This window comes from Hydractinia symbiolongicarpus, chromosome 9, assembly GCF_029227915.1.
Source record: "Hydractinia symbiolongicarpus strain clone_291-10 chromosome 9, HSymV2.1, whole genome shotgun sequence".
Taxonomy (NCBI): domain Eukaryota; kingdom Metazoa; phylum Cnidaria; class Hydrozoa; order Anthoathecata; family Hydractiniidae; genus Hydractinia; species Hydractinia symbiolongicarpus.
The window spans coordinates 25,042,485-25,060,033 of record NC_079883.1 but is presented as its reverse complement, the minus strand read 5'-3'; the positions used below and the strand labels follow the sequence as shown (position 1 = coordinate 25,060,033).

Here is a 17,549-nt window from a genome sequence, read left to right as displayed (position 1 = left end):
TTTTAAAAAAAAGTCAGTACGCTAAAAACATGTGTTTAGTTTATAGTTGAGCCTTAACAGTATGCCTAAGCAGGCTATAGCTAAAGTTTATGCTTAGCTGAGCTAGGCTATAAAAAACAACAACATGCACTAGAGTAGTGAAATACACACTGGTCTGTGGCTGGCCATTTATTTACACTAGTTTCATAATGGTCGCCCCTTAAAATAATCGGGGGGAAGGAGACATTTATATAAATCTATACTTATATTATACAATTATGGGCCACTGTAAAAGAGAGACTTAGTTTGTAAGACTTAATATGCTACGTCAAATTTTATCAAAATCTGGTAATTTTTAAGTCTACTGACTATTTCTCCTCAAGTGCATAGTCCCCATTGAGATCACCCCGTGAACACATTACTTCAATATAGGTGCAATATTTGATGTACCACGAGTGAGTATATTTTTCATGAGAGGCGGCTTTCTCGCTAATCTTTTTTTATTCTCTTTTTTTTTAGTTTCAGTTTTCATAGTAAAACCAAAAAATATACTACCTGTGAGCTATAGCTTTGCAAGCCTTCAATATTATAAGTGTTCTGCCCCTTCATATAGAAATTGCCCAGAAGGGTCAGCATTGTGGCGCCGTAGATTAGTGGTTTATAGCTCTCGTACCCTGTGCCGGGAGACCGGGGTTCGATTCCTCTTCACGGCGATTCAACATGGTGAGTGATTGTTACCATAGCCCCAGGTTAACCCCAGCCATGTGAGGAAAATTGGGAAGATGCCACACTGTGTAGGCTGTTGGATGTTGCTGGAAGTTGTCTAGTAGAGTGCGAGCCCTAATTGGGTGCGTAGCTCAAAAAAGGAGCATTAAATACTCTAGGACTCTCCATCTAATGGCCCCTCCTGGAAATAATAGACAGGGTATATCCCTATTTGTGAGGCTAGTGATGTAAAATATGTGCATCTATCTATCTATCCCCACGAAACGAAATTGCTGCCACACCGTACCTAGCCACACATAAAAACATCAATTTGACGTTTGGGTGGGTGGCTTTTCAAGTTTTACATTTCTTCCATGGCAATTTGACTTTCAGAAACCACCTAAGAAAATGTGCAAATCTACTAAATTTTGTCTCTTAAATCTTTAATCACCTCTGCGAACTTGGTCAAAAATAAACCCCCTGTTTTGTGACATTTTGCTACTTCCTCAATAATGCTTAAATTCCAAGTGACCTAATTGTGGATAACACTGAGGTTGATCTTGCAATTCGAAGGCTAATGATTGAACTTCTGCGTGGATTTTTCAGAATAGGAAAATTCACAGTAGTTTTGATAATATAGCCAATTAAATCAAGTGAAAAAATGTAGCTGGATAACTTTCCACTGTGGATAACTTGTAGAATATTTTTAAACAATTACAAAAAATCTATGAAAAAAAATTATGTGGTCTTATAGAGAAAAGAATGAATTTCATTATGGTGGGTAAATTAATGTGGATAACAATGTTATTAGGTTATAAATTGTGGATAAACTTAATTTTTTATTAATAGCATACACATGGGAAGTGCAATAGAATAGTTTGTCATGAATTTTCATTTAACCAATACCCCTAAACAATAAACAAACAAAATTTTAGCTTATTAGGTGATATTATGTGGATAACAGTTAGTTTCTTGACCTCAGTAAATATTACATTTTCATATTTGTAGTATATTCAAACAGCAGTGCTTGTCCTAACTCAACATTGTTTTAAGTTAGGGTGAAGGGTCTCTTTAAGAGACAAGAGAGGAGTTGAATGTCCTCAACCATACCTTAGTTTAAAGGGGCGATTGTGGAAGTCCCATGAAATGCCACATAGTGATGGTGTCACTTTAAAAAACACCCAGTCCGGTCTGTGAACGGTTGGCACTAGGAAGGGCATCCAGCTGTAAAACAATGCCAAAACTCTTTATTAATGGCCATAAGAATAGTTGATCAGACAAACTGCGTAAACGAGGCTGGAACTCTAAGGAGTAAAGGTGTCGCGCACGGTAGGACAGATGTCAGGTGTGAGCATCGTCAGACCGTTACCCAGCTATCACATCACAAGGTAGATAACACTAGGTTGAGGATGGCTAGTGTAAATGTTGGTACTCTGAGAGGTAGAGCAGGTGAAGTAGTTGAAATGTTAGAACGTTGATCTGTTGATATGTTTTGTGTTCAGGAAGTCAGGTGGAGATAAGATAAGATAAGATAGTTTTATTAATCAAAAATAGCTGTACAGTTCAAATAATTAAATAAATTTTAATATGAAGAGAAAAAACAAACAAACTATTTTTGAAGGGAGACCTTACCTAATAGCAGAAGCTAAGACGAGGATAAGGCCACCCTTGGACGAGTACAATAGACGGCACAGGACACACAAGACAATGGGCATTGTCAGTACGCTAAAAACATGTGTTTAGTTTATAGTTGAGCCTTAACAGTATGCCTAAGCAGGCTATAGCTAAAGTTTATGCTTAGCTGAGCTAGGCTATAAAAAACAACAACATGCACTAGAGTAGTGAAATACACACTGGTCTGTGGCTGGCCATTTATTTACACTAGTTTCATAATGGTCGCCCCTTAAAATAATCGGGGGGAAGGAGACATTTATATAAATCTATACTTATATTATACAATTATGGGCCACTGTAAAAGAGAGACTTAGTTTGTAAGACTTAATATGCTACGTCAAATTTTATCAAAATCTGGTAATTTTTAAGTCTACTGACTATTTCTCCTCAAGTGCATAGTCCCCATTGAGATCACCCCGTGAACACATTACTTCAATATAGGTGCAATATTTGATGTACCACGAGTGAGTATATTTTTCATGAGAGGCGGCTTTCTCGCTAATCTTTTTTTATTCTCTTTTTTTTTAGTTTCAGTTTTCATAGTAAAACCAAAAAATATACTACCTGTGAGCTATAGCTTTGCAAGCCTTCAATATTATAAGTGTTCTGCCCCTTCATATAGAAATTGCCCAGAAGGGTCAGCATTGTGGCGCCGTAGATTAGTGGTTTATAGCTCTCGTACCCTGTGCCGGGAGACCGGGGTTCGATTCCTCTTCACGGCGATTCAACATGGTGAGTGATTGTTACCATAGCCCCAGGTTAACCCCAGCCATGTGAGGAAAATTGGGAAGATGCCACACTGTGTAGGCTGTTGGATGTTGCTGGAAGTTGTCTAGTAGAGTGCGAGCCCTAATTGGGTGCGTAGCTCAAAAAAGGAGCATTAAATACTCTAGGACTCTCCATCTAATGGCCCCTCCTGGAAATAATAGACAGGGTATATCCCTATTTGTGAGGCTAGTGATGTAAAATATGTGCATCTATCTATCTATCCCCACGAAACGAAATTGCTGCCACACCGTACCTAGCCACACATAAAAACATCAATTTGACGTTTGGGTGGGTGGCTTTTCAAGTTTTACATTTCTTCCATGGCAATTTGACTTTCAGAAACCACCTAAGAAAATGTGCAAATCTACTAAATTTTGTCTCTTAAATCTTTAATCACCTCTGCGAACTTGGTCAAAAATAAACCCCCTGTTTTGTGACATTTTGCTACTTCCTCAATAATGCTTAAATTCCAAGTGACCTAATTGTGGATAACACTGAGGTTGATCTTGCAATTCGAAGGCTAATGATTGAACTTCTGCGTGGATTTTTCAGAATAGGAAAATTCACAGTAGTTTTGATAATATAGCCAATTAAATCAAGTGAAAAAATGTAGCTGGATAACTTTCCACTGTGGATAACTTGTAGAATATTTTTAAACAATTACAAAAAATCTATGAAAAAAAATTATGTGGTCTTATAGAGAAAAGAATGAATTTCATTATGGTGGGTAAATTAATGTGGATAACAATGTTATTAGGTTATAAATTGTGGATAAACTTAATTTTTTATTAATAGCATACACATGGGAAGTGCAATAGAATAGTTTGTCATGAATTTTCATTTAACCAATACCCCTAAACAATAAACAAACAAAATTTTAGCTTATTAGGTGATATTATGTGGATAACAGTTAGTTTCTTGACCTCAGTAAATATTACATTTTCATATTTGTAGTATATTCAAACAGCAGTGCTTGTCCTAACTCAACATTGTTTTAAGTTAGGGTGAAGGGTCTCTTTAAGAGACAAGAGAGGAGTTGAATGTCCTCAACCATACCTTAGTTTAAAGGGGCGATTGTGGAAGTCCCATGAAATGCCACATAGTGATGGTGTCACTTTAAAAAACACCCAGTCCGGTCTGTGAACGGTTGGCACTAGGAAGGGCATCCAGCTGTAAAACAATGCCAAAACTCTTTATTAATGGCCATAAGAATAGTTGATCAGACAAACTGCGTAAACGAGGCTGGAACTCTAAGGAGTAAAGGTGTCGCGCACGGTAGGACAGATGTCAGGTGTGAGCATCGTCAGACCGTTACCCAGCTATCACATCACAAGGTAGATAACACTAGGTTGAGGATGGCTAGTGTAAATGTTGGTACTCTGAGAGGTAGAGCAGGTGAAGTAGTTGAAATGTTAGAACGTTGATCTGTTGATATGTTTTGTGTTCAGGAAGTCAGGTGGAGATAAGATAAGATAAGATAGTTTTATTAATCAAAAATAGCTGTACAGTTCAAATAATTAAATAAATTTTAATATGAAGAGAAAAAACAAACAAACTATTTTTGAAGGGAGACCTTACCTAATAGCAGAAGCTAAGACGAGGATAAGGCCACCCTTGGACGAGTACAATAGACGGCACAGGACACACAAGACGGCACGAACATATATAATCACCAGATAAATGAACCGTGTGAGAACAAAGGGAAAATTTGTTACAAATTAATAAGAGGCAATAAAATACTTCTTTAGATCACTTTTTAGATCAAAGTAATCTATGGAAACAAATTTTTTAGTCATTGATGTCTGTATCTTATTCCAGGATTTAATGGTGTTAAATCTAATAGAATTTTTACCAAAACAAACGGTATTGACAGTAGGAAGATTGATCAAGCCAGCCTTTTCTGCACGAGTGCTCTGGGCATGGTTGAAGTCAACCGCAAAAGTATTCTGGATAGTAGCAGGCATTTTATCATGAAAGAGCTTATGCAAAAACAGAATGTTCTGACAGAGGAGCTTTAGTGAGATTTGTGGAAGGTAGGAGTGCAAGGTATAAGCTTTTTTGGATTGGTAATAGTGATGGATATGGAGGAGTTGGCATATTCGTTGCAGAGAAGTGGGCAGAAAAAGTAATAGATGTTATGCGTGTTAATAGTCATATTATAGTGATAAAGTTTTTGATAGGTTATAGGATTGTCACTTTTCTGTCAGTTTATGCTCCACAGTGTGGACTCAGTGAGGAAGATAAAGATAAGTTTTATGATGAGTTAATAGCAGTCACATCAAAGTTTGGAGACACTAAACTTGTCATGGTGGGCGGCGACTTTAATGGTCATGTTGGGAAGTCATCTGAAGGTTATAGAGGTGTGCATGGAGGCTATGGATTTGGGAGCAGAAATAAGGAAGGGGAGAGATTGCTTGAGTTTGAAATGGCAACGGACATGGTGGTTTGCAACACATCATTCAGTAAGAGACAGAGTAGTCTGATAACATATGAGTCAGGTGGTTGTAAGACACAGATAGATTACTTCCCAGTTAGTCAGACAAAAAAAGTGGTGAAGGACATGAAAGTTATATCAGGGGAAGAGTGTGTTTCCCAGCATAGGTTGCTGGTTTGTGATATTATCTTGAAGAGTGTTAAAGTTAGCTATCAGCTATTTTTCCCTGTACCATCATCATCATCATCATCATTCTCAGCTTAACGTCCGTTTTCCATGCTAGCATGGGTTGGACGTGGTATATTAATGACCCTCTTCCAATCTGATCTAGACTGTCAAGTCTTTCTCAGTCTGCCTTAAATATTATATATATATTAGGCGATTCCAATTTAATTAGTTGCTCTACGGGCGAAGTCGATAGGAACTTACGGTCGGTCTGTTGGCAAAATAAAAATAATTTTATCAAGAATGTATGGTCGGAACAACAAAAAAATAAATAAATAATAACAACGGAGGAGGGTGTTACGACAACAATTTTTTTCTATGTATTTTCGCATATGTAATATTTTCGCATGTATTTTCGAATAATAGCAATTTGTCTCTCTAAAAAATATGTAACTAGTTCTCAAGGTGAAAAGATAAAAGTACTTGCATGATCAAAAACTTGTTTTTAAAAGGTATGCAGCAAGAATTTTTTGTGTTGTTTTGAAATATATACAGCAAGTTATAATTGCCCTGTTTCAAAACTTATACAGCAAGTTATTCTTCTCCTACTTAAAATAATAAAACAAACCATTTTAGTGTTCTTTTAATGTTTTTTGCGCAGTTTTATAGGAAAATCTAAATTTAAGTGCAAATTCTTTTTCGGACTATGATTGTTTAGTTGAGAATATTTAAAGTCTTTCGCAGCGTTAAAATCATTTTTTTGAAAATCATAACGGAGGAGTGTGTTACGACAAGTGTATTCTATCTTGTTTTATTTATTCTTCCTAAATGGTATCAACCAAACACATGCTGTATTACAGTTTAGCTAGCGTAATTTTAAACTTACATATTAATCATGACGATGGAGGGTGTTACGACAATAATCTGTCTTGTTTTTCACTTGTATTATAACTATTTTAGTGAAAGTAGCTAATTTTTGTTATAAATCACATAAAAATTTAAACTTCTGTTTAACCACGTAACTATTTTTGTGATTACAAAATTAGCGCACCATGGATTTTAGTTTATTGCAACAAATTACCATGAACAAAGAATCAACTTCCAGTGGCCTTACCAATAGTGTTCCTTGTTTAGTATAATTGTGAATGGACATTCAACCAACAAATAATAACATCATTGATATCTTCTATCCTCATTATATTTACACGAGATAGGATGAGAAAATGTTTGTTTTGTTTTCATGTTTTTTTCTTTAAAACTTTTTTGCGCAGTTTTATAGGAAAATCTAAATTTAAGTGCAATTTCTTTTTCGGACTATGATTGTTTAGTTGAGAATATTTAAAGTCTTTCGCAGCGTTAAAATCATTTTTTTGAAAATCATAACGGAGGAGTGTGTTACGACAAGTGTATTCTATCTTGTTTTATTTATTCTTCCTAAATGGTATCAACCAAACACATGCTGTATTACAGTTTAGCTAGCGTAATTTTAAACTTACATATTAATCATGACGATGGAGGGTGTTACGACAATAATCTGTCTTGTTTTTCACTTGTATTATAACTATTTTAGTGAAAGTAGCTAATTTTTGTTATAAATCACATAAAAATTTAAACTTCTGTTTAACCACGTAACTATTTTTGTGATTACAAAATTAGCGCACCATGGATTTTAGTTTATCGCAACAAATTACCATGAACAAAGAATCAACTTCCAGTGGCCTTACCAATAGTGTTCCTTGTTTAGTATAATTGTAGATGGACATTCAACCAACAAATAATAACATCATTGATATCTTCTATCTTCATTATATTTACACGAGATAGGATGAGAAAAAACTTTTTTGCTTGATATTATTTTTTTGTTTTCGTGAATATTAGGGTCGGTCGGGCCGTATAACAACTAATTAAATTTGAGTCACCTTATATATAATATTATTATATAATATATAAAATATATTCACATACACTTTTCCTGTCAAGAAATTTATTTCCTGGTTTACTAATAAAGAAAAAAACTAAGTATATATACATTAATTTTGTTTCTTTCCTTGCAAAATTATTTCATATTTTTGCTTGGTTTCCTCAAAAAATTCCTTTTTAGATTTGTCTTTTTCCTAACGTGTACAATTAAACCTTGTGTTTTTTACATTTTTCTTGAACATGGAAATATATAAAAACTTTTCAGAATTATCCTAAAGCCAGAACATGTTTTTCCCTTTTAAAAATAAAAACTCGCACAAGGCACATGTTAGCAGCTAGAAGAAAGAAATAATTTGAAAACACTGAACAGGGTAAAAACTAAAATGAATACATCATTAACATTTCCATTTCATATTATTATATAAAGAAAAATGTAAAAAGCAATCGACTAACAAAAACCTACAAAAACCCCTTCTTCACAAGGAAAAATATTAAAAAGTTATTAAAGCTTACCTCCCGTAAAACAAGTTAATTTTATTTGATAAAACTTGTACAGGTGTCTATGAATTTGTATATTTTTTTGTGAAATCTTAATTGGTTCTAACAGTTGTACCAAGGCATATAGGGTTAAAATGTTTTATGGCCATTCAGTTTGACGCTGTGTACGTTTGACATAAATTTTGATATTTAGTTATTATAATATATAATTATAATTATGCTCAATAACCGCAATTCCCTAAAAACGTCACAATTTTTTGTGTGTTTTTTTTATTACATTACATGTGAGGTGGTTAAAATAAATTTTTTGTTTATATTTTTAGGTTGTATTTATTTCATGCTAAAAAAACTAATGGAAACTGTAGCTAAGTATCGCTTCATTGATATTGGTATAAATTTAACAGATCCTGTATTCCAAGGTATTTATCATGGTAAAAAAGCACATGAAAATGACATGGTAAATGTTCTCTCTCGAGCTGAAGCTGTAGGAATCAAAAAAATGATAATAACTGTTGGTCAGCTGGCAGAATTTCAACCAGCACTTGCCATGTGCAAGACTAATCCTATGTTTTACACTACAGTTGGTTGTCACCCAACCCGATGTGGAGAATTTGAGAAATGCAAAAGTCCTGAGGACTATTACCAGAATTTACTGAAGGTTGCTCTTGAAAACAAAAATAAAGTTGTTGCTATTGGAGAATGTGGCTTGGATTACGATCGTGAACACTTTTGTCCTAGAGAAACTCAAAAGAAATACTTTGACAAGCAATTTGAACTAGCAGGAGAAACTAAATTGCCAATGTTTTTACACATGAGAAATGCTGGCTCCGATTTTGTTGATATTTTTAAGCAGCACAGGGATAATATTTTTGGTGGTGTAGCGCATTGTTTCACTGGTACTGTAGCTGAAGCTAGAGAATTAATGGACCTTGGCTTGTACATTGGGATTACAGGTTGCTCTTTGAAAACTAGTGAGAATCTAGAAGTGCTGAAAGCCATACCCTCTGAATACCTAATGATTGAAACAGATGCTCCTTGGTGTGAGATACGAAATACACACGCTGGATCTAAATTTGTCAGTACACAATTTCCAACGAAGAAAAAAGATAAATGGGTCTCAGATTGTTGTGTAAAGTCTCGAAATGAGCCTTGTCATATTATACAAGTTCTAGAAGTTATGGCTGGTGTAAGAGAGCAAGATCCTATGGAGTTAGCGGAAATAATTTATGAAAATACTGAAAAATTGTTTTTTAGGAATAAATAATTAATCTAGATATAGGTTTCTTCTTTTATTTGATTTAAAAAGATATTAAGTACATATTTTACGTGTCTCGTTAAAACAAAGGTTGCTCTCACTTTAAAAAAAATAATTTAATATTGCAATGTCCCACGCACTTGCCAATAGTTTATTGACAAAATTAGGACAAATGTTTTTACTTTACATTGTAAGGGGTCGTTTGTAAAAGTTTTTCTTCGACCAGTGAAAGTGGCTCCCTTTAAAGTTTTGGAATTGCAGGCTGTTAAATATAGTGACCTAAACAATAACTACCTTAGGAGGATTAATTACGCAGATAAATTTTCCTGTATTTTACTTTTTTGATTCAATGGCTAAATATTTTATTTTGCAAGACTTATTTTGTAAACCATTTTTGCAATCTTTGTTTTTTAACTATAAGAAAAACTTTATTAAGAATTAAAAAATAATATTTTTGTTCTTATATTTTATTTTTGTGAACATGCTCCAAATTTACAAAAATTAGCCACTAAAACTCTGAAAGAGTAATCCAGTACCACAAAATAATTAATCCTTCTTAAGATAAGTATGCTAGCTCTGTTTAAAACAAAGGAACATCAGAAGTCAATAATTAAAGAAAGCTTTGAATGTTGCAATAAAGTGTAGCACTTTCTCAAGCAGCTATGAGGTAACAAAAATATAATATGCAGTGATTCACAAATCGAAAGTGTGTGCTAAGCGTCGGTCCAACATTGGGAAGGTAAGCCGATAAATCATTTCAGGTTTACTAACTTGAAACATCCATTTTTTGGAGAATAGAAAGTAAAATCTTTTTTTTAAGAGCATCACAATTCTAACCAGGCTGGTAATTATTCTTACTTCTCTATTGTTAAAAAATAGAGCTATTGTTTTAAGTCTGAAATCTCAACCTGACATTCTTATAGAGCATTTTCTTATATAAAAAAAGCATTTATTTTAAACTAATTTAAGAATGGCAAAAATATTTTGATTCAGCGCCAAAATCTATGGAAACATGCAAATTTTCAAGTTTATACACTAAGTAAGTACAACTGCCTCTATTAGTAAACTTTTGATGTTTTAATTAGGAATTAAATTACAATAAATCCTGTTCTTATAATCTTTTTGTATTCCAAATTTCCTTAGAAAATTTTTGCTGAAAAATCCAAATATGCCACTCATTTTCCTCAAAAGTTTTTCTTTTTCAAAATTTGGTAATGTTAACCCGGATCCGGATATTTTCCCACATTACAGTATCATGTACAAGAAACTGGTTTTGTAATTTCAGTATTTTGATGAGTGTTTTGAGAACTGAGAACTGTTATATAATGCCACAAATTATATTTTAGTTTATAATGAACGTTACAGATGACGTGGAAATTGATCTCTTCGACAGTGACAACGATGGGCCGGATTTGGTTGAAGAAGAATGGGGCCAAAGTTGGGACGTAAATGACGTTACTAAAATTGGTTTGGAGGAAGTTGAAGACGAAAGTAAAAGCACTCAATGTGATGCGGAACTCAAACAAGGTGAGGAGGTTCATTCTTCATGTGGTAGTACGCCAGTGGAGAGAATGGCTTTAAATGATCACAAGGCAGGTATGACCGGCTTGGATAAGGATAAAATAAACAAAATCATTCACGAAGCAAGTAAGGGATCGAAATATTATGAGAACGAAAAGAGAAAAGAAGAAAATACCCGGCAAAGGATCCATGCGATGCTAGCCGAGCTGGAAAGATACAATGAAAGCGATAAACGCAAGGCATTGCTTGAAAGCGATAAGATGGTGCGCCAGTTGAGAAAGAGTATTGATTTAACAAGAACGATAGTTCATATTGACATGGATGCGTTTTATGCCGCTGTTGAAATTCGAGATAATCCTTCATTAAAAGATGTCCCGATGGCTGTTGGTGGAAACTCTATGCTGTCCACGTCGAATTATGCGGCAAGAAAATTCGGGGTCCGGGCCGCAATGCCGGGGTACATTGCTAAGAAGTTGTGTCCACAGTTAGTAATAGTTCCGTTACATTTTGAAAAATATAGATCTGTAAGCTCTGATATCAGGGATATATTTGCAGAGTACGATGCTAACTATGCGCCAATGAGCCTCGACGAGGCTTACTTGGATTTGACTGAATATATAGAAGTTAATCTTCATAAGTATAATGGAACTGACATTGCTGGTAAAGACGTTGTCGAAGTTATTGTTGAAGAAATTCGCGAAAGAATAGTTCAAAAAACGAAGCTAACGGCGAGTGCAGGAATTGCGCCCAATATGATGCTTTCGAAAATTTGCTCAGATATGAACAAACCGAACGGACAATACTACTTAAGGCCTGACCTTTTCGAGGTGAAAGAATTTGTGCGAAAGTTGCCGATAAGGAAAGTGTTTGGAATTGGAAAAGTTAGCGAACAAATGTTAAAATCTCTTGGAATTATGACCTGCGATGATTTGTACGAAAAAAGAAGTACCTTGTTTTTGTTGTTTTCGGAAACATCTTTCGAACATTTCATGAGAGTGTCCCAGGGGATATCTTCGAATCGAATTGAACATGGCAAGCGCAAAAGCATGAGTGTCGAGAGAACCTTCGGTAACGTTGCCGATAAAGAGGAACTTTTGAAAATCTGCCGCAACATTTGCGAGCAGTTAGCTGAAGATTTGGCTAAGGAAAACCTACAGGGCTGTAACGTCACATTGAAATACAAACTTTCCTCCTTCGTTCAGAAAACCCGCTCGAAGACGGTAGCTTATCCTGTTGCTAAAGCTCATGAACTCTATAGCTTTTCTAAAGAGCTTTTAATAAACGAAATTAAAGCATACGAGCCGGAACCATTTGAGCTGCGTTTAATGGGTGTGAGAGTGTCCCAATTCGTGGAGAAAGAGAGTAAAACACAGAACAGGGTGGAACAATTTTTCAGGGCGCAACCTGGCCCTTCATATGGAGGTGCAAGTAACGAAGAAAATGAAAAAACAATTTCTAAAGAAATTTGTAATGACTCAGAAACGGGAAAAGAATTAGCGACTGAACAGAAAGTGTTTTGCCCAGTATGTGGTTTGGAACAAAATAATGATATTGTGGATTTAAATGCTCACATTGATAAGTGTTTGACTAAACAAACCATTAAGAAAATTGTTAAAGAACAAGAGTTGACTGTTAAGCAAGAACGGTCTTCGCCAAATAAAACGAATAAAACATCCAACAAACGGAAATCGCAAGAGCATTTAGGAAATGCTGATAAAAAATGCACTTTGTACTCATTTTGGAGAAAGTAATGGAAAATATACAAATAGTGTGAGCATAGCAATTTTAGCATTTTTTTATTTTCTCTCCTGCTGTAACCTTAGAGAATAGATTTTCGCTAGAGTATTCTTTTATCAAATTCTCTAAATGCATAACTTTTTGTTAAGCAATTTTACTCTGCAAAAATAAAACAAACTCAGTGTGATAATATTTTACAGTTTCTAATTGTTTGCAAAAAAAAGTTTTTGCGGAATTTCTTTAGTTTCTCAATCCTGAAATTTAATTCTCGCGAAATCTAAAATAATCCTTCGAGAATAATTCTTTATTTTTATTATTTTCACAAACATTAATTCTCGCGAAAATTTATTCCCTTGGAATATATATTTATTACCTTAATGATATATCTTTCCGCGTAATCTTAATTTCGTCATTGCGCGAATCGATATACTCAATTTTTTTTAAATTTCGCGAGAATTTAATTTCGGGGATGGCCAATTACTATCACTTGTTTTGTATGATTTTGTATGATTTTTTATATTTTTTATTTTATAATTTCCCACACGCTTTTTTATAAGAATACCGAATTCTAACTAGGTTGGTCACTTTTCTTTCTGATGTTCTAAACAATATCTTTTTAAATATCAATTGCAAAAATAAAAGACTTTCCTAGAATCTCTTTCTGATTAAAGTTTTATACTATTAATAGTTAAACTAGTCGTTAGCCCGTGGAAAATCCACGGGTTCACCCGTCCTTTTTATACCGCATTGCGCTTCTCGCTATTGCGCAGCTAAGCTACCATTTTGCGTGACAGACAGACGGAATACGGCTATTATTAAAGAGATAAGAGGGAACAATTAAATCACATAGTTTCTTACCTCACAAAATCTCAACACTAGTTGTGGCGAGGTGGGGGTGTGTGAAAGTTTTGTTACTCACCTTTCCAAACTATGATGGTTTTCAAGCAACCCTAAAATAAGCCCAAGAGAAAAGGGTGTACATCATTTCTTTTGGAAATAAAGAAATCTAACTCGAAAATTACCGATTTTATTCTCTTGGAAATTTAAATTTTGGTCTTTGGCGAAAATAATCCCACAAAATCAATTTGCGTGTAGTTAACCGTGAATTAATTCCGCGAATATGCAAGAATTAACAAGCACGTGCTTAAATAAATTTTCGAAAATATAATTATCGTTAATCAATAAAAATTCGTCTTGAAGAAAGGCTAAACTTCAGACATAGCAATTTTTTGTAGACGATTGATTTTGACGAGCAGTATAAACCAATCGGCTCTAATTATTAATTATGAATTTGTCTTATGTGCGGTTTTGTTAGTATTGCAGAAGATCTCTAACAGATTTTATCACATTGCCAACTTTCGCCGGGTACTATTCGACATTTACAGATGTTACACATTTTCTGACAGACACTCGTTAAACAACATGTCTGTCAATGCAGAAATACCTTGCCAACCTTATTTCCAGACTTTCTTGTTTCGCGCCATCAGTATGGGCTCTACACATTTCGTCCCCAGGAAAAACATGGATAGTTTTTTCATGGTGTGGTTGACATAAAAAAATTAATCTCGAACACAGCGCCAACATTAGTAAAATGGACTCGTTAAAAAAGGCAACAGAAAGTTATTCTAAACGATTATGAAATTTGTTGAGGATGTCATTAATACAAACAGTTAGTTAACTGCAAAGACAAATTCAATGTACAAGCTCGTAAAATAAAGCATCCAATATAGACATTGGGACGAGGTTGTGCAATTTCTTGAAATTACGTAATTTTATTTGACATATTAGATTTTTGCGTGAACAAGAAAATATTTTAATCAGCGGTGGTAAAGGAATGTGATAAGGAACCCAGGCACCAATGTAGGAAAAACCGGCGCGAAAGTTTCTTCAGACGTACTTTGTACTTAATCGCTTGCTGCGCATCCGAAGTAGGGTGTAATATTGACTGTGTTTCAAAATTAATTGAGATAATAAAAAACATGTGAGTTGTTTTACAATGTCTATTTTGTTTTTCTAGTAGAACAATTAATAAATGATGTCTGCAATTTAAACTCATTCAAAACAAAAGTGTAAAGTTTTACGATCTAGTAATTGTATAAAAGTGATAGTTTAATGAATTTTTAAAAGAAGTAAAATTGAAAGTTATATATAGACAGAGTTGTTTATCAATAAATAAATTTATGTGTAAGAATATATAAATATTCTTTGTTATATCACAACCTATGATCGCTCGGATCTCAAAAGCCAAGAATATAAAAATGAGCTGTTCCGCAATATCGATCAGTTACATAAAAGCCTTGAAAGCGAAATCGAATTACGCCAAAGTGAAATCAACAACAACAGCATTAAAGAATAAGAAATGGAACGGTACCGCGAAGCAGATCACAACAACGATCGTGAATAATAAACCAACCACCAAGACAAACTCGAAGAGTACAAAAGCTGCTGGAAGATAAGCATTAAAAACAAGTTCTGTTTTTAATTTACTGCCATTTGAAGAGTTCATAGATACAGTTTTCGCGTGTTGGATCATTTAAACCGAACTTAATTTGTTTACATATATACAAGAGTACTTTATATTCTTCTATTTCTCCATGTATTTTTTTTAAATTTTTTAGCGAAAATGGCAGATTTGTAAAATATATTTAAACACTTTGTACTCAATCACATATTGATTTATTCTTGACTTTTACTTGAAGTGGAAGGCACCTTAAACGTGATACTTTCGAATAATAATATAGTAGTATGCGCAGGCGAGTAAAACACGTAGGCTAGACACAGGCGAGTAAAGCCGAATCTCCACCGGACGATATTTGCGACGATTTTTGTGACGAAAAGCAGAAACTAATTTAACTTTTCGTCATGACGAAAATTGCGACGAATTAAATTCAAATATTGATGACGATCGTCGTAAAAATCGTCCCGTGGAGATTCCCTTAAAGCACACACAAAAAGGCGAGTTGTTAATCTGTCCTAAAAACGTCCGTTGCGGATATTTTTACATGTGAATAAGCACGTTTTCACGTAATTTTGTATAATACTTAGCATGTCATAGACGGTGCTCTGTTTTCTGACGGAATACAACAATTATTAAAACATGCGTAAAGGAGGAGTGTACGCAATCCCATCGCCTACATGGTGTGATTTTCGTCTCACAAATATGTTAAGTATTAATTCCATGTGCAAAAAGAGGGTTTTATTTGTTTTTTTCTTTTTTTAGCCGTCTTATATTTAAGGCATTTGACGATGGCAAAAAATGGTATTGAAGAGTTTTTTTTGCTTATTAACCCGTTTTTTAAACTTGTTAACAGAAAAATAATTTTTAACCTTTTTTAATTTCCTATTTCTGGTCATTTTTATGACAAAATCCGCCAAAAAAATGAATTGAAGGAAAAGACGTATAAATTTCCGATTTTAGTTTAATAACTCCAAAAATATCGTCATACAGATACCTGTGGCGTTTCCGGGAGGGCGTACGAGATTTGGATAATTCCCTTCAAGGGGTTGTGTTTATCTGACATAGACTGTTATTTTTTATTTTGATATTACGTTTATTAATGAAAAGTGATACTGTTGTATCTTCTATGTGTGTTCATACACTATAAATATTTCATTTTATTACGATATGGCCGTAGTTTTGATACTTCAACGACGTTACTCTCATATGTAAAAATAAATATATAAAGGTGGTTGAGGCGAAAGTGTACTTCAATCGCACAACGTACAACGTACTTAGAGATACGCGGTTGTGCGTCTAAGCGACACAATGTTTACCGGTAACAGAAATACGTGAAAAACCCAGAGGCGTCTTAGGCAAATTGATTGGCCCAAATTATGAAATTACGTCATTATACATTCAGCGCTTACAGCGCTCTTGAAAAAGTCAAAAAGATTTTGACTTTCAAAACGATCTGGGGGCAAAAGCGCCCTTTAAAGAAGAGGCGAACTGCGCACGGCACGGCTGCTGAATAAAGGTTCATGATGTTCATGATGATAGTGTTAATTTTGAAGACCAGACTGACTGTCTTGGTCTGCTCCATAATAGATCAATTTACATGTTACAGCCATCATAACAAAAAAATTCCTGAAACAAAGACAAAGAATGTTTTGATATTAAAAATATCCGTAGAAAAACCTCGAGTTTCATCCTCATATAAAAAAAAACGCTACAGGCTCTGGGATCGAGGTTAATTCGTAGGACTATAAAAATTGATGTTTTTCACCTAAAAAATTGTAGAACGACAACTCCCTAGACCCAAAATAAAATACAGTCTGTTAAAAATATCATTTTTGTTTACATCCTTGTGAGTGATAGCCAGAAGACCAAGCATAATTCTTTCTCTAAAAATAATTTTTTGCGCTCAGATATCTTCGAACCACACTTTTTGATTGATTACGTCTATTGTTATTTCAATCTCGGAAATTTTTTGTTTTAAGCGAGAATGACTTACTCACCTGAAGAAATATGTTTAATTCTTGTATTATTTAAGAGGGTAACATGTGACCATGCCTGCTTTGTGCTCATTGGTTGATTATAATTTGCTATGTTGTGGATTTGAATTTTAGGGAATTGCTCTGACATATGTTTGTGTCTAAGCTTTCATTTGAGAGAAACTGAATTAGGTATCCTCGAAGAAAGCTTAGTTAACTAGGCTATGTGAGTGTGGAATTCATTATAATTCAGTATTTGTTGCATCGCACCTTTTTTCTTCCGCACGGCAATATTAAAGAAAAAGATTGGATTTTTCCCCTGATTTTCACTTTTCACTTGTTTAGGGCGCAGGGGCGCATAGAAACTACCATTTTCCAAGTTCAATTTGCCACAAGGAGTACAAATTTCACAAGAAACAGCAGTCTTTGTAACATTTTAAATACTGATTCAGGTTTTATAGT

At 34.3% G+C, this 17,549-nt stretch overlaps 2 protein-coding genes across 2 annotated transcripts; both read left to right on the top strand.

The window, feature by feature from the left end:
* The first annotated feature begins 2,560 nt into the window (after positions 1–2,560).
* On the top strand, positions 2,561–9,417 carry LOC130657583 (deoxyribonuclease TATDN1-like). The gene is made up of 2 exons (XM_057460570.1): positions 2,561–3,090; positions 8,467–9,417. The coding sequence occupies exons 1-2, from the start codon at positions 2,838–2,840 to the stop codon at positions 9,405–9,407; spliced, it is 1,194 nt and encodes a 397-aa protein (XP_057316553.1). The 5' UTR covers positions 2,561–2,837; the 3' UTR covers positions 9,408–9,417.
* Positions 9,418–9,919: 502 nt separating this feature from the next.
* Positions 9,920–13,231, top strand: LOC130657582 (DNA polymerase kappa-like). Its single transcript, XM_057460569.1, has one exon. The coding sequence runs from the start codon at positions 10,751–10,753 to the stop codon at positions 12,668–12,670; it is 1,920 nt and encodes a 639-aa protein (XP_057316552.1). The 5' UTR covers positions 9,920–10,750; the 3' UTR covers positions 12,671–13,231.
* Positions 13,232–17,549: the final 4,318 nt, after the last annotated feature.

Excerpts from the sequence above, each read along its gene's own strand:
- LOC130657582 (XM_057460569.1), top strand. The coding sequence starts at position 10,751 with ATGAACGTTACAGATGACGTGGAAATTGATCTCTTCGACAGTGACAAC.
- LOC130657583 (XM_057460570.1), top strand. The coding sequence starts at position 2,838 with ATGAGAGGCGGCTTTCTCGCTAATCTTTTTTTATTCTCTTTTTTTTTA. Across the intron at positions 3,091-8,466 it reads CTTCACGGCGATTCAACATG|GTTGTATTTATTTCATGCTA; the intron begins GTGAGTGATTGT and ends TTATATTTTTAG.